General features: G+C 42.7%; 1 protein-coding gene across 6 annotated transcripts in view; it reads right to left on the bottom strand.

The window, feature by feature from the left end:
- The window catches only part of LOC308297054 (apoptosis-stimulating of p53 protein 2-like), an 88,174-nt gene that overhangs the window by 41,806 nt on the left and 30,518 nt on the right, over positions 1 to 15,850 (bottom strand). For all 6 annotated transcript variants that reach the window (XM_080740434.1, XM_080740435.1, XM_080740436.1 and 3 more), the window contains exons 3-6: positions 13,131 to 13,278; positions 8,078 to 8,191; positions 3,747 to 3,817; positions 1,651 to 1,752 (exon numbers count right to left, since the gene is read on the bottom strand). In XM_080740434.1, coding sequence (XP_080596560.1) covers positions 1,651 to 1,752; positions 3,747 to 3,817; positions 8,078 to 8,191; positions 13,131 to 13,278 — 435 coding nt within the window. The remainder of the gene's footprint in view (positions 1 to 1,650; positions 1,753 to 3,746; positions 3,818 to 8,077; positions 8,192 to 13,130; positions 13,279 to 15,850) is intronic.

The raw sequence follows: 15,850 nt of genomic DNA, 5'->3' as shown, positions 1-15,850 counted from the left end.
TTACTTTTTGGGAAATGTGTCCGCCCCAAGGATAATGGACGTTGGGGATGTTTTGATTATCGCGATTATATCGTAAATCGCAATTCCTTTGGTCACAATAATCGTGACATTTTTCCGATTTCATGTCGTCCCGTCCCTATTTTGGATATACAAGCGTTCCACCCGACAGAAACAATATTCTAATTCAGGGGTCTTCAACGTTTTCAGGCCAAGGACCCCTTAGTTAAGAGAGAGATGAAGCAGGGACCCCCACAATCCATAGATACCAAATAGTTGATGGCACAATCATCAGTGTATTTTGGATTCATGTCAATTTGTGTTTTCAGGTATTTAACCACATGAAACGTCAATAAACTTGACCTTTCACTCTGTAAATAGTATGCTCTTTTTCTCCTCTACACCAAACCTCTTTGCCGAAAATAGCCGATCTACAAGCTCACAACGCCTCGCGCTGCGATTTTTGGCTGAAGTTCTCAGAATATGGACGCTAGGGTTCAAGTGGTTAATATAAACAAGGAGAGAAAAAAAGCTTCTATCACACAAAGATTTGGCGGCCCCTCTGTAGTAACTCTGAGGATCCCCTAGGGGTCCCGGACCCCCTGTTGAAGACCCCTGTTCTAAATCCTGAATGCCTACTGACCCTCCCCCCGGCGTGTTCAATTTCCCAGAGTGTTCGGTACACGGCTCCCCATCTCCACCACTCTGTTGTGATTGTAGTGCTCCTCTCTCCACCGCTCCTTTAATCTCTGTGTCTCTCTGCTTCCTCTCCTCGCCGGCTTTTACACTTTCATCTGTTCTCTTTCAGCCGCTTTGCCTTCGCCGTGTCCACCCGTTTCTCCACCCGTTTCTCCACCCGTTTCTCCACCCGTTTCTCCACCCGTTTCTCCACCCAATCCTCCCCCCCCATCTCCTCTCGTCACCATCTCCCCAATCTTGCCAGCCCTTCTCTCTCCCTCTCTCTCGATCTCTGTATCCTGATCACAATGTTGAAAGTATAATTTTTTAAAACAGATGCTAGGTTATTTTTTTACCGGGCATCCTATGGTTTCAATGTACAGTACATAATATTTTTGATAGTACAGTACATTGTTTAGACCAGGGGTCTTCAACAGGGGGTCTGGGACCCCTAGGGGGTCCTCAGAGTTACTCCAAATCTTCCAATCCTTTTTATATTAACCACTTGAACCCTGGTGTCCATATTCTGAGAACTGTAGCCAAAAATAGCAGATCTACAAGCTCACTGCTGCGAGGCGTTGTGAGCTTGTAGATCGGCTATTTTTGGCAAAGAGCTTTGGAGGGGGAAAAGAGCAGACTAAGTACAGCGAAAGGTCAAGTTTGTTAAGTATCGACGGTTCAAGTGGTTAAATATCTGAAAACCCACAATAACATGAATCCCAAATATACTGATGATCGTGCTGTCAAACAATCTCACTCTCAACTAAGGGGTCCTTGGCCTGAAAACGTTGAAGACGCCTGGTTTAGACTGATGCTAGGTTATTGGTTTACCTTGCAATCCTAGTTTACAGAGGCACCACACTGTCTCTCTGCATTTGATGTCATGCGATTACCCTGCTCAATGTCACGTGGTATCGCAAGGTACGTCGCCCTGGATAACAGTGTCCGCTGAATGCCTAAATGGTCAAATTGTACCTTGGAAGCCAGCAGCTGTTGCTGTGCGTCTATCTGCTGCTGCTGTCTGGAGGCCATCTCCTGCAGCTCAGCCAGGGTCATGTCCATCCTGGGAGCCCCCACCTGGACAAAGACACAAACGCTCATTGATATTAGGAATGCACCCATGTGACATTTCTGCAGTGGTGGAAAAAGTATTCACATTTTGTACATAAGTGAAAGTATCAATGTAGATGTACTCTGTTACAAGTAAAAGTCTGGAATTCAAAATGTACTCGAGTAAAAGTATGAAAGAATTGGCATCAAAATGTACTTAAAAGTACCAAAAGTAAAAGTACAAAATGTTTGAAAATAGCAGATCTACAAGCTCACAACGGGTCGCGAGCTTGTAGATCGGCTATTTTCAAATAGCCACGGTATAGAATAGGGCTAAAGTGCATTAATGTATGTTTAATAATATAATTATTAATATCTGCAAAGTAACTAGTAACTAAAGTTTTCAAATAATTGTAGTGGAGAACAAGTACAATATTTGGATCCGAGATGTAGTGGAGTAGAAGTAAAAGTACTGAAAACTGGAAATACTCAAGTAAAGTACAAAAACCTCAAAACTGTACTTAAGTACAGTATTTAAGTAAATGTACTTAGTTACTTTACACCACTGCATTTCTGGCCGATATACAGATAACCGATGTCAACATTGCTGTCATGGTCGATAACCGATATTTACAGATGTTCCAAATGTCCTTCTTTCCTTTCTGAAAAAAAAGGTATGTAGCCTAAACACGGAATTTACAAAGGCAATGCCTCTTTATTCCAAAACTATGGATGCACCGTCATTGAAATGTTGGCCCATACCCCAACATAAACACAGCTTGAGTGTAGTATTTTTTATTTCAAAATGTTCCAACGTGTTGACCCTTTTGAGAGCTTCCTCAGAAAACACTGATAGAATCTGCTGCAGCCCTTTATCGTCTCAAAAGGTTTTTTCAGCTTCACATTCAAACATAATTATTATAAAATAAAATATCGGCTGTAACCGATATATTATTTCGATATAGGTTTGATTACTGATATTGCATTTTACTGATATGATGACCGATTAATTGTTTTTGGCCATGTTTCATGTTCTTGCACCTTGACCAATCCGTGTCATTTTAGATTTTTTTTGCATTGGCCATTCAAAAATAGCAGACTTACATGTACAAGCATTTACATCTGCTATTTTCAAACATTTTCGAAACATATCAAATGGTCTTAGATAGGCCATTTGTAGAATTGGCCTCAGGTCTAAATGGGTTAGAACAGGGGTCTTCAACAGGGGTTCCTTAACTCATACAGTGCCAGGCGACTTTTAGAGCAACTTTCTCACTATGGAGTTCCCTGCCAAGCGACTTTGGGCGACTTTTACTTTTTTTTTGGACCCAATTAAATCTAGTAAACATGATTTCAATCGCGATTTTGCATGTTCCACCCCCCATACAACCCCATCTTTCAAACATGGCAGCCATTTTTGTTTACATCTGAAGAAAACATTATGGCTGATAAATCATGAATGCCAGAACGGATTTCCAATCTTTTTTTTTTGTTTGAAAGCTGTGAACAGCCTGCACAAACATGGTGCATGATCTGTGCATGGGCGTGCATGATCTGTGCACTATAAATTACATGGGAGTCTATGGAGGCTTCTGGCACTAGTGCCACTCGAGGGGCATTTTAAATTGGCAGTAAGTGAGTTAAAGTTAATACCGGGGGTCCTCCAAATATTTGTGTGATAAAAACTTAATCGCAAAAAATAGCAGATCTACAAAGCTAGCTTGTAGATTGGCTATTTTCGGCAGAGGACTTTGGTGTACAGAGGAAAAAGAGCAGACTAAGTACATAGTCAAAGGTCAAGTTTTTTAAGTATTGACGGTGCAAGTGATTAAATATCTGAAAACACACATTGACATGAATCCAAAAAACACTGGTGATTGTGCTGTCAAACAATGAAACTATATGGAATATATATGGCTTCATCTCTCTCTCAACTAAGGGGTCCTTGGCCTGAAAACGTTGAAGACCCCTGGGTTAGAGAATGGCCAGCACAAACGCGGGTTGTAGACGTTAAGACTCACCCCATTCTCCATCCTTCTGTCTGGAGGAGCCTTCACTCCGTTCCTCCTGGGCTCCAGGCTTCTGGAACCTCCTGTGTAGCCAGCAAAACGACACAACACCCGCTCAGTCATCATCAGCTGCATGTCTCACACAACCGAGGTTTGTTTAGTCCCAAAAAAAAATACTGGGGCTGCGGCCTTACGACTTCCGATAATCAACGAGTGAAAGATTATAAAGAAACGTGTAAAGAAATCACTATAGCTTTGAAAATAGCGGCAGCGCGTTGCAGGTTTGTAGATCGTCTATTTTTTTACGCTACCATTGTACAACAACGTATATTCGATTTAGTCAATTATTTGAAAAAATAATCCATTGGAATTTTCCCTCGTCGATCGAAATATAATCATTATTATTCAATTCAAGCTACGTGAGCAAGATTTTAAGTTGGATATCAGTTCTAAATAATATATTTCCATATAGTTGGGGTTAATTGCCCCAGCCTTTCTCCGAACTCCAGCAACAAAACAAACAGCTAAGTGGCAGGAAGCTTCGATTCTCTTTCTCTCTCTCTCCCTCTCTCTCCCCCCTCCCTCCCTCCTCACACAAACAGTCTAAACACACCTAGGTGTGTATTAGTCCTCTTTAGGCTGTCTCCGCGGGGGGCCAGAGGTCAACAGGAGTTTAGTCAAACAGACTGGCTGGTGTGAAGCGGCTTTAAAGCTTCGCTTCTTCTCGGGACACACACAAAGAGATCAGTGTCGTCTTCAGCCGCCGTCATAATCTGAGGGATTTAACCTACAACACAGGCAGGCCGCGCCCTTTGTATGTCTGTGTCTGTGTGTGTAAGCGCGCGCGTGCGTGTGTGTGCACATGTGTGTGCGGCGTGGGCGTACGCTCCACGTGTCCGCGGAGCACGCATGTTGTTGTTGATCCAGGTTATTAACGCGTCGGGGTCTTATTAGGGGGTCGGTGGAGCAGAAACGCAGCCCCTCTCCCAAGCGCTGTGGCGCGTCTAACAAAGCCCCTTTACACTTACATAATGGCATTGAGCGGCGACCCTTTGACATGCGTGTCATACGTGTCCTGACACTCTGCCAGTCAGAGAGACCAGGACTTATTAAGCCTTCAAAGGGAGACGCACAAGAACACTTATTAGCCAACAAGCTTAGTCCACCTGCTCAGGATGAGGAACCCACAGCACCCAACATGGCGTCTATTATTCTTTTGCATGACATGTCTTTTCTTTTGTGTCGTACACTGCGGGTTTGATATTTGATGTTTTTGCACTTACTTCCACCTCTTTTTCTTATTGTTTATTTATGGAGAAGGAGACACCTGCACGCCATCTTCGCTTGCTCAATAAATAAAATACTATTATTACATTTGCAGACCATCCTCGGGTCTTTGGACCGAAACGTTACGAATTTAAAGTTATACCATGTAACTTTTTTTATAAAACAAATCTTAAAATTGTCCTAACTGTTAAATCGCTAAAGTTTTAGAACACCCACTCCGTTATTTTCAGCTTCAAAAGCCTTCTCTTTATATGTTTTCTATAAGTCGTGAGGGGGGGAGAATTTCGCGGCAAAATGACGTCATCATACACTACCGGCCAATCACAGCGAGGGTTATACACTGCCAGCCAATCACAGCGCATCTTGAAGTGGGGTCGCTAGGGCGGCCATATTTGTAGTCTCCCGTGTGTCTCTATACTCGGGTGAACGGTGAAGCATGGGTGAAGGAGTCTGTTTCTCCGGAATGCCTGAACGCACAGGAACCAGGGACCCCTCTAAAGATAGATCTCGGCGAGGTGGAGGCAGACGCGGGGGTGTCCGCGGCGAAAAACGGCCAAAAGACGCGGACGCGACCGAGGTTTGCTATAGAGCTACTGACCACTAGTTGAGCAACTTACACAGTATAGCTTTAAGCAAGCGAAGATGGAGGTGGGCGGGTGTCTCCTTCTCCTTACACGTTGCTGCTCCAACTGCACACCTGTCGCTGAGCCTTTTAATCAGGTGTGCAACGGACTTTGTTTATCTCACTGTTGTTGTTTTTTTTAGGGTACTGCATTTGGCGGGAAGCATGCCCAAAATAATTTCACCCAATTACTTTTATACACGGTGTATTTTTGATGGTACAGATTCTAAAAAAACTGAAGTAGAGTCGAGTTATTCAAGTTAGTACTTAAATGTCAAAAATAATCGGTTCAGCAATGCATCGTACCGTAATTTAATTCAATGCAGCTACGTGACATAATCGATAATCGAAGCCTAAATATAATTATAAGAAATTATAATAATAATATATTATAATTCCATGAAAATAGCCAATCTACAAGCTTACATAGCACATAAAATCTGCAATTTTCAAAATATTTTTATAGAATTTATACATTTGAAAAGTTGACATTCTGCATAATTACTTGTACTTTTGGTACTTTAAATGACCGCTGACATTTCAAAAAAAGGGGGAAAACTGCTCTTTTATTCGCTAACATTTTGATTATGTAATTGTGGGAATGCACAATAAGCCAATCAAATTCTTTTACTGTACAATCTCTTCCCCTCGCCCGCAGCAACTTTGCGCGTCGTCTCAAACTGTTTTTTAGAGAGACCATGTGACTTACTGTATCATACATGATCATTTTGGGGTGTGTCCGAGGATATTTTGATATCAAAACTTTTGTACTCAAGTACATTTTTCATTCTGGACTTTTAATCTTAACAGAGTATTTCTAGATTGCAGTATTGATACTTTTACTTAAATAAAAAACACAGCTCAGAGAAGCCCGCCAGATGTTTGTTAAAAAAGAACAACCTGACTCTGACGGACACCCGGCTGCGTTGTACGGGCTGAGCTGCGCTAAGCTAACCATGTGGGAAAACAAGAGCGGGCTAAGATAACAGGAAAGGAAAACAGGCATCTAATCCCTGCTCCAGACTCAAGCTGTGAGGGGGGTAAGAGGGCTTAGTTATTATGCAACCGGACAGGATAGAGCAGGACTGAAATACTAAGGCTTTTTTAATGCCTTATTCTAAGAAAACTGAAAAGTAGCAGGCTTATGACAGTAGCGACTTTAAGCAAATGGCTACGGCAGATGACAACGGTAACCCGAAATGATCAGCGCTCGATAGATCAACCTCCTGCCGTCTCTACAACGCCAGAAGCTCCCTTTCCACGTTGCGCCTAAAACGTCTGCTGTATAAATGCGTCGCCATGGGAACCAAAGCGTTCAGTAAAAGGGGTGCGACGCCGTCGCCGCCGACGGCTGTTTGCTTAACGATTTTGACTGCTACAGCGATTACGTCATAGCAGCCGTACTCCACCCGGCGTTGCCATCCTGAAAATCGTCAAACTTAAACTGTCTAAATGTCACTGCTGGGACATACTAGGACTGCAAGTATCGATTATTTCTTTAGTAATTATTCCATCAATTACTTTTTTTTTAATTAATCGAATAATAAAGAAGATTTTTTTTTATTTGAGCTCTATTTTATGCTTTGTCACTAATAATTTGGGAAAATAGTAAAATAACACCATCTACAAGCTCACAACAGATGTTTTGGCCATATATGGAGCGCGACATGAGGCGTGACGCGCACGCGCACGGACATGATCTGCAGGTTTTCACACTAAATGCGACCTACGCTCAAAAAAATAAAAAGATTCTCTTTGCCCAAAATAGGGATAGATCAGACACTTCTCTTCAGACTCCATGGCTTTACATTCAGGCTAAAGGAGGCTTGAAGGGGGATTTTGAAGGCTGTTCATAAATCCATAAATCCATGTCTGGACCTGGAGGGAGAGGGTCTTATAGGATACATGCTCCACAGCTGTGCTATTGGAACATTATGTAATACACCTTTCCCACAAGATCCCACCTGCAGAGAGTGTGTGTGTGTGTGTGTGTGTGTGTGTGTGTGTGTGTGTGTGTGTGTGTGTGTGTGTGTGTGTGTGTGTGTGTGTGTGTGTGTGTCTGTGTGTCTGTGTGTCTGTGTGTGACATGCTAGGAATCCCAGGAGCCGACGGACCTTATGTAAGACAGGTCTTGAACCTTGTCTCTGTCTGTGGACTATTATCAGGTGTGTGTGTGAAGGATCAGGATCATTTAGGATACGTGAAGCTACATACCAGCTATGACAGTGTGATTTAAATAAATGCATGCATGAATGAATGAATGAATGAATGAATGAATGAATGGTTCCGGAACCCAGCCCCATGTTTAGGTGTAAGTGTGTGTGTGTGTGTGTGTGTGTGTGTGTGTGTGTGTGTGTGTGTGTGTGTGTGTGTGTGTGAGCGTACGTGCGTGCGTGCGTGCGTGCGTGCGTGCGTGCAAGACATGGACACTTACCAGACTCCCTGCTGGGGGCTCTGTCGTGCCGCAGGAAGAAGCGGACCTCTGCCCGGTGCTGCCCCCATCGTTGCAGCACATCCAGCATCCTCTCCCCATCGCCTACGGGACGCTCTGCAACAGGGATGTCAAAGTCAAATACACAGAGGGCCGGACTGGCACGGCGATGCGTTGCAAGCATGCAGAGTTTATTGATGGGGAAATTACTTTCTTCTCATTGAACTGTACAGCGTTGCTTGTGTTGCTTTGCTTCGATGTGACAAGGCGGGGGACGGCACGAGTCACGGCCGCATACACAACACATGAACGCTGTTTTACATCCTCAATTTTAAATCCAAATTTCCCAAAACAATGGCGGTTGACTCCTTTTTCACGACCAAATCTGAAGAATCAGCAGATTATGCAACAGCGTTGTCTTCTTTTCATCCATCTCTCTTTCCTTTTCAATTTCTCTGTGCTGTGTGTTGTCGACTTGTCATGTGAGACTGACTGTATGCGACACGCAACAGCCTAGAACAGGCAACAGCGGTATATTTCCTGCTTTGTCTCCACATACGTCAGTTGTAATTAATATACACAGACCTTTGAAAATGTTCTGGACCTTTATGATTTGTATTTGAAATACCCCTGTGGTAAACTTATAAGATCTGAAATAAGAAATTGCAGATTGAGACTTTGAACATTGCTTTTTTATCATGACCATAGGTCGCAGTTTACTGTCAGTACCGGCACAGCTTGTCTGTATCCGTCCGTACAGACACATCACTGTGACATCACAGGTGACATCACAGTGATGTCAGATACTCAGAGCAGCCCTCTCCATATATGCCCTGAGGCGTCTTACTAGTTTATTAAATAACCTAATTGCCATTACTGTTTGAGGGAAGATGCTTCTGAAAATCAATTTCAGAGCAGTAGAACTTCGATTGGTAGTTCAACCAATTGAACACTTTAATCTTATAAAAATGGCAAGTGAAATCTTTAATCCATGGGTCTTCAACAGGGGGTCGGGAGAGTTACTACAGCCAAATCTTTGTGTTACATTCTTTTATTTGTTTTTTTATCAAAAAGGTTTAATCTGCAACACAATTTTATACAGTATGTAGAGGGGGGTCCCCGTTTAATCTCTGTCTCAGCTAAGGGGTCCTTGGCCTGAAAAACTTTTAAGACACCAGTATAATCCATGTGCACAGTCAGCAAACACACACAGAAACAAACTCAAACACAAACAAGACAATGCTATGGTTGTGTGTACGTGAAGAAGCGTGCCTTGTGAATCCTGTCAGACCACACCTGCGTCGGCCCACATTCAAGGCAGTGTATTTGTTTCAACAGGACATCCGTCCATAAAAATAAAATAAGAATGCACGGCTGCAAGATTTGTGAACTGTTGCGACAAAAGAAGGCTAGAAACACAACCACCCTAAGGACTACAAAACCATGGATTGACATCTAGACCTACTGCACATACAGTATGAAACAGAGCCGATACCTTTAAATTGGGAAAGTCCTGTTCTGGCGAAGCCCGAACTGGCGAAGTGAGGATTTGTCTCCTACCGTAGCGATCTGGCGAATCGATTGTCCACGACACTGCAAGCGGCGCGAAGGCCAGCGGACCTTGGTCCTGCTCTTCGCCCCCGAGCGCCGCAGGCGCGAGTGGCCGCGAAGAGCGGGCCAGGGCCGCGCGGCCGGCGGAGCGCCGCGCGAGTTACGAAGCCGTGGTGAATGCAATCGTTATATTTATGCCCAGGCCGTAAGGCCTGGGCAAGCGCACGATAAACGCCCTGTCCAGAAGACGTTCGCCAGATCGCTACGGTATCGGACATTTCCCCACTTCGCCAGTTCGGGCTTCGCCTAAAAGGTACGTGCCCTTTAAATTCAAGGCAGTGTATTTGTTTCAACAGGACATCCGTCCATAAAAATTAAATAAGAATGCACCGCATCTTCATGAGGAAAGGCCTCGGGGAAACGTCCAGACGTAGGGCTGTCACAATTATTACATAATCGTCTAATCGTGATTATTTGACATTATCGCAATTATTTTTTCATAATCGTCATAATCGTGAATGTTGAAAAATGTCCGAAATAGTGGAAATAGCAGATCGCGATGCGACGCGTTGTGAGCTTGTAGATCGGCTATTTCCACAATCAAAGTTATTTTTTAAGTAGTAAGTTGTCAAAATCGTTAATCGCCAATTATTTGAGTGACAATTAATCGTCATGTAAAATGTCATATCGTGACAGCCCTATCCAGACATCTATTATACTGTAGATAATATTAGGCTGTTCCCGAGAGGCAGAGAGCTCATCATTCAGCCTCATTAGTAGTTTCTTTTCATTAAACAAATGGACCGACACACAACAGCCGAGGGAGGATTATTGAGACTCCACCTCACCCTCACCCTCACTTAGCACTTCACTCTCCCCCTCTTTCTCGGCTGATGAACTGAGCGGCTGACCAAGACAATGGGCTACTGTGAAGACATACAGTACATCTTGGCCACTTGTTCTCACGTTTTAGCTTTGTTTGTTCTTGACCACAACAGTTAAGATTTGGATAAAGTTCAGATTGTTATTTTTGATAGCACGTTGTTTTAGACCAGTGGTTCTCAAACCTTTTTAGGCAGCGACGCCCAAAATAAACATATTTGCACTGGGGACCCCCACCCTGACAAGCACTTGGAATTGTAGGTATTACATGCAATGTGACTCGGTTCCACAGATAAATATTGTGAAAATAGCCGATCTACATGCTCACAACGCCTCGCAGCGCGAGGCGTTGTGAGCATGTAGATTGGCTATTTTCACAATGTTCACGTCTCGCCAACTTAATATTTGACGGTTTGGCCAGTTTGGTATTAAAACGGTCTTGAAAGTCCTTCAATTGTCATTTTATAAATGTGCAGATACCCTGTATACAATTATACTGTATATTGATTTGTTTACCGTTGAGTGAGAAAAAATAAATTACATTAAGCTAACGATCTGGAGACCTCACAAAATAATTTGGGGACCTCCCTGGGGTGGGGTCTCGACCCACAGGTTGAGAACCACTGGTTTAGACTGATGCTAGGTTTCTAAAGCCCTTTGCACACAGGACAGTTGCGTTTCTTCCGTTTGCTGCATGAATAAAACGCATTGGATTTGGTGTGCAATGCTGTGCAGAAATCGGCACTGCGGATCCCAAAAGGAGTCATAAAAGAAGTGATGAGTTTTTTACCGCATGCGACAAGACACACGAATCGAACTGGGTTCGATCGAGAAAAAAACGCACGGCCGCAGCCACTCGTCGCACGGCCAATTCGGATCCGGTGTGCATGAGGTCGTAGAGAATCATTCTTTTTAAAAAGTGAAATTGTCCGTTTTATCCGTACGGATAAACGCGTCTTTGTGCAAAGGGCTTTATTGTAAGTCTGATAAATACAGAAACTGTAAAGCCATCAGTGGTCTCATTTCTGATGTCTTGGTCATTGACCATTGCTTTGTCTTGTGAAAACACTCGAGCAGATTGGCTGGCGCTCTCCTCACTCACTTAAGGCGGCGTTGTCATGGCAACGGCTGTGAAGCCCAGGTCCTTGAGTTGTGATGGTGCACACTTCACTTCCTGAGTGAGCATCAAAGGATGGGGGAGGGGCTTGAATCCTCCAACACCACCTCCTCCTCCTCCTCCTCCTCCTCCCCCTTAACCGAGACGGAGCCCACAGGTCCCAATCATAGACATAAAAAGGTAGACGCCTCCTTCGGCTCTGGGGCGTCAGTCTTGGTTGATAGGCAACTTTTCCAAGACTGTATGGCTGCAGGCGTGGACGCTTCCGTGTGTGTCACAGAAGGGGACGTTCAGTTGAATTGAAGTCCCGGAAAACATGCGCTGCGATTGGCCAGTAGTTTTTTTTGAGTGGCAGCCTGCCCTTGACACTTTCGCATTAAATTGTTTTTCTGGGCCTATGCAAAGGACTTTTTATGATCTTCATGGTTACCTTTTAAATGCTTTTTAATGTCTTTTATGTTTATTCACTCTTTGTTTTGTTTTTAACTTGTGTTTCCCTCCTCTTTTTGTCATGTGTTTTTAACTAATATTCCTGTATGAGCTATGGGATATCTGAATTTGCCCTTGGGAATTAATAAAGTATCTATCTATCTATCTATCTATCTATCTATCTATCTATCTATCTATTTCTGCCTATCAAGTTTGACGGGTCGCTCCAATGATCCGCAGCGGCGGACGAGGCATCTAGCTTTTTATATTACAACGCCTCGCGTAGCTCTTTTCACAATATTTGCCTCTTTCTTGACAATTTGTCCAAAACAAAATGTAGGAAACAAAAATCAAGGGACCCATAAAAATATGTCTGCAACCCACAAATGGGTCCCGACCCCAGTGCTTGGGAACCACTGATACAGGTAGGGCTGTCACGATGTGACATTTTACATGACGATTAATTGTCACTCAAATAATTGGCGATTAACGATTTAATTGTGTTTTTGACGTTTATAATTACATTTCTGTTTGGCTTTTAGGCTTTGAAGTTGCACATTGGCAATCATGACACATAACCTAAATATACCAAAAAACTACTGACATATTTGACAACTTTATACTTAAAAAATAACATTGATAGTGGAAATAGCCGATCTACAAGCTCACAACGCGTCGCGATGCGACGCGTTGTGAGCTTGTAGATCTGCTATTTCCACTATTTTTTACATTTTTTTTTTAAATATATGAAAATTTTTCAACATGGAAACGATTATGACGATTATGAAAAATAATCACGATTATTTCAAAAAATCACGATTAGACGATTATGTAGTACCGTATTTTCCGGACTATAAGGCGCACTTAAAAGCCTTTAATTTTCTCAAAAAACTACAGTGCGCCTTATAGTCCAGTGCGCCTTATAGTCAGGTGCGCCTTATATATGAAAACAGTTTGAAAATAGACCATTCATTGACAGTGCGCCTTATAGTCAGGTGCGCCTTATAGTCCAGAAAATACTGTAATTGTGACAGCCCCTAGATACAGGTGACAAAAGGGACAGCCTCCTCCACTCACCGGAGCCTCGCCACATCTCGGCCAGGTGGCAGTCCGTCTCGCCCGGCTCCTTGCACAGCTCCACCACGTCCCGGCACAGCGTCTCCGGGGTGACGGGCACCTCGGTAAAATGCTGGTCATTGTTACTGAGGTACACTGTCAGGAACATCTGGAAGATAAGAGAATGAACGAGAGGACACAGACATGTTAATGAGGGAACATTTGGAAGCGACAGAATGAACGGAGGAGACATAGACATGTTAATGAGGGAACATTTGGAAGCGACAGAATGAACGGAGGAGACATAGATATGTTAATGTCTGCCTCGGGGGTTTTCAAAGTGGGTGACAGGGCACCCTGGGGTGCCGCGATGGCAGTCCAGGGGTGCCGCGAGATCATTTGGTAATATTTGGAATTTAATTGGACACTTAAAAAAATATTTAGTATCATTTTAAACTTGAAGTACAAAGTTATTTTCAGTCGGTTCTAACCAAAATGGCTATTATCTCAACGTTTTGCTCGCAACATAATCACTAAAATATGCTATAAATATAATAGTGGGAGCGTTTCAGGCAAAAATCGTGCACTTTATGAAAGAAGCATGACATTTGGCACACAGTTAGAACATGCCATATGGAACATTTTTGGCTATAGGGGCATCGCAGATTTGTCTTGGGAAACTTGTGGGAGCCAATCAAAGTTGGGCTCTCATAGACTTTACTATAGAGTAAAATAATACAAAAAATAAATATGCTTTAAGTAGCATGTGAGGGGTCAAACCAGGTGTTTTTCGGGATTCTGAATCCAATGCAAGCATTTGTTTTGCACGAAAAACATTCCTTTCCGAGAAACGGACACCACAAAACTGTTGAAAAGTGATGACTCATCACTAAACCATACTTTTATCACTTATATGGGGTCCGTTTTTGGCCCAAGGAATGGTTTTCCAGCAAAATAAATGTTTGCAATGGATTCAGAATCCCGAAAAACACCTAGTTTGACCCCTCACATGCTACTTAAAGCATATTTATTTTTTGTATTATTTTACTCTATAGTAAAGTCTATGAGAGCCCAACTTTGATTGGCTCCCACACGTTTCCCAAGACAAATCTGCGATGCCCCTATAGCCAAAAATGTTCCATATGGCATGTTCTAACTGTGTGCCAAATTTCATGCTTCTTTCATAAAGTGCACGATTCCATCAAAATACTGCCCGAAACGCCTGCACTATAAGGTGCAGGGAGTGAAAATGATGAATATCGTCACTGTCAGGCAAAAACCTTGTATCTCCAAGTTTCAAATGTGTATGTTTTTTGGTAAAATAAAAAAGTCTCACACAAGTAGTGAAAATAGCAGATCTACAAGCACACAACGCCTCGCGATGCGTTGTGTGCTTGTAGATCGGCTATTTTCACTACTTTAAATCGTTTTAAAAATAATAACACAAAAAGAGAAGGATTTGGACATACAAGGTTTCCACCCGACAAAGACGATTTAATGTAGGGGTGCCACGGACGAAAAGTGTTTGTAAAAGTACTGAAAACTGGAAATTCTGAAGACAAGCAAGTACGTGCAGTACTTGAGTCAATCTACTTAGTAACTTTACACCACTGTCCAGAATGAACGGAGGAGGCACTAGGGCTGTCACGATATGACATTTTACATGACGATTAATTGTCATTCAGATAATTGGCGATTAACGATTTAATTGTGTTTTTGTCATTGACAATTACATTTCTGTTTGGCTTTTAGGCTTTGAAGTTGCACATGGCAGATATGACACAAAACCTAAATACACAAAGAAATTACTGACATATTTGACAACTTACTACTTAAAAAATAACATTGATAGTGGAAATAGCCGATCTACAAGCTCACAACGCGTCACGATGCGACGCGTTGTGAGCTTGTAGATCTGCTATTTCCACTATTTCTGACATTTTTCAACATTCACGATTATGACGATTATGACAAAATAATTGCGATAATGTCAAATAATCACGATTAGACGATTATGTAATAATTGTGACAGCCCTAGGAGGCACAGACACGTTCATGAGGTTGGTACACACTGTCTCGAACATCTGGAGGAGAGGCAGACACCGAGGAGCACTGAAGAACCGCTCCCAAACGTTTCCGCCGTAATCCGAAGACTCGACTATTCAGACTCCGCCTCAGCCCTTAGCACTTGACCTAGATATGACGACCATGCAGAGACGTACCTAGCTCCATAATAAATTGTTCTTGTGTTTGTGTTACTTACGCTTTTTTTCTTTTTTTCTGTTCTTAACCACAATGTTAAAATGTTTTAATTTCGATAGCATGTTATTTCTACAGATGCTATGTTCATGGTTTACCTGGTATCCTATAGTTTCAATGTACACATTAGTTTTTGATATTCTAGTTTAGACTGATGCTAGGTTTACCTTGCTTTGATCCTAGTTCCTTGACACACTACAGACCACACTGTCTCCATGCAGTCACTATGAGACATGAGAAAATGTGATTACCTTGCTTATTGTAAATGACTCTGGATGAGGAAGTCTGTTAAATGTCTAAATCATGGGTCTTCAACAGGGGGTCCGGGACCCCTAGGGGGTCCTCAGAGTTACTACAGGGGGTCCTCCAAATCTTTGAGTGATAGAAAGTTATTTTCTCCTTTTTTATATTAACCACTAGAACCCTAGTGTCCATATTCAGAGAACTTTAGCCAAAAATAGGAGATCTACAAGCTCACAACG

Source organism: Nannobrachium achirus (assembly GCF_963921795.1).
Source record: "Nannobrachium achirus genome assembly, chromosome: 13".
Classification (NCBI taxonomy): Eukaryota; Metazoa; Chordata; class Actinopteri; order Myctophiformes; family Myctophidae; genus Nannobrachium; species Nannobrachium achirus.
This window is presented reverse-complemented; position numbering and strand designations above follow the sequence as displayed.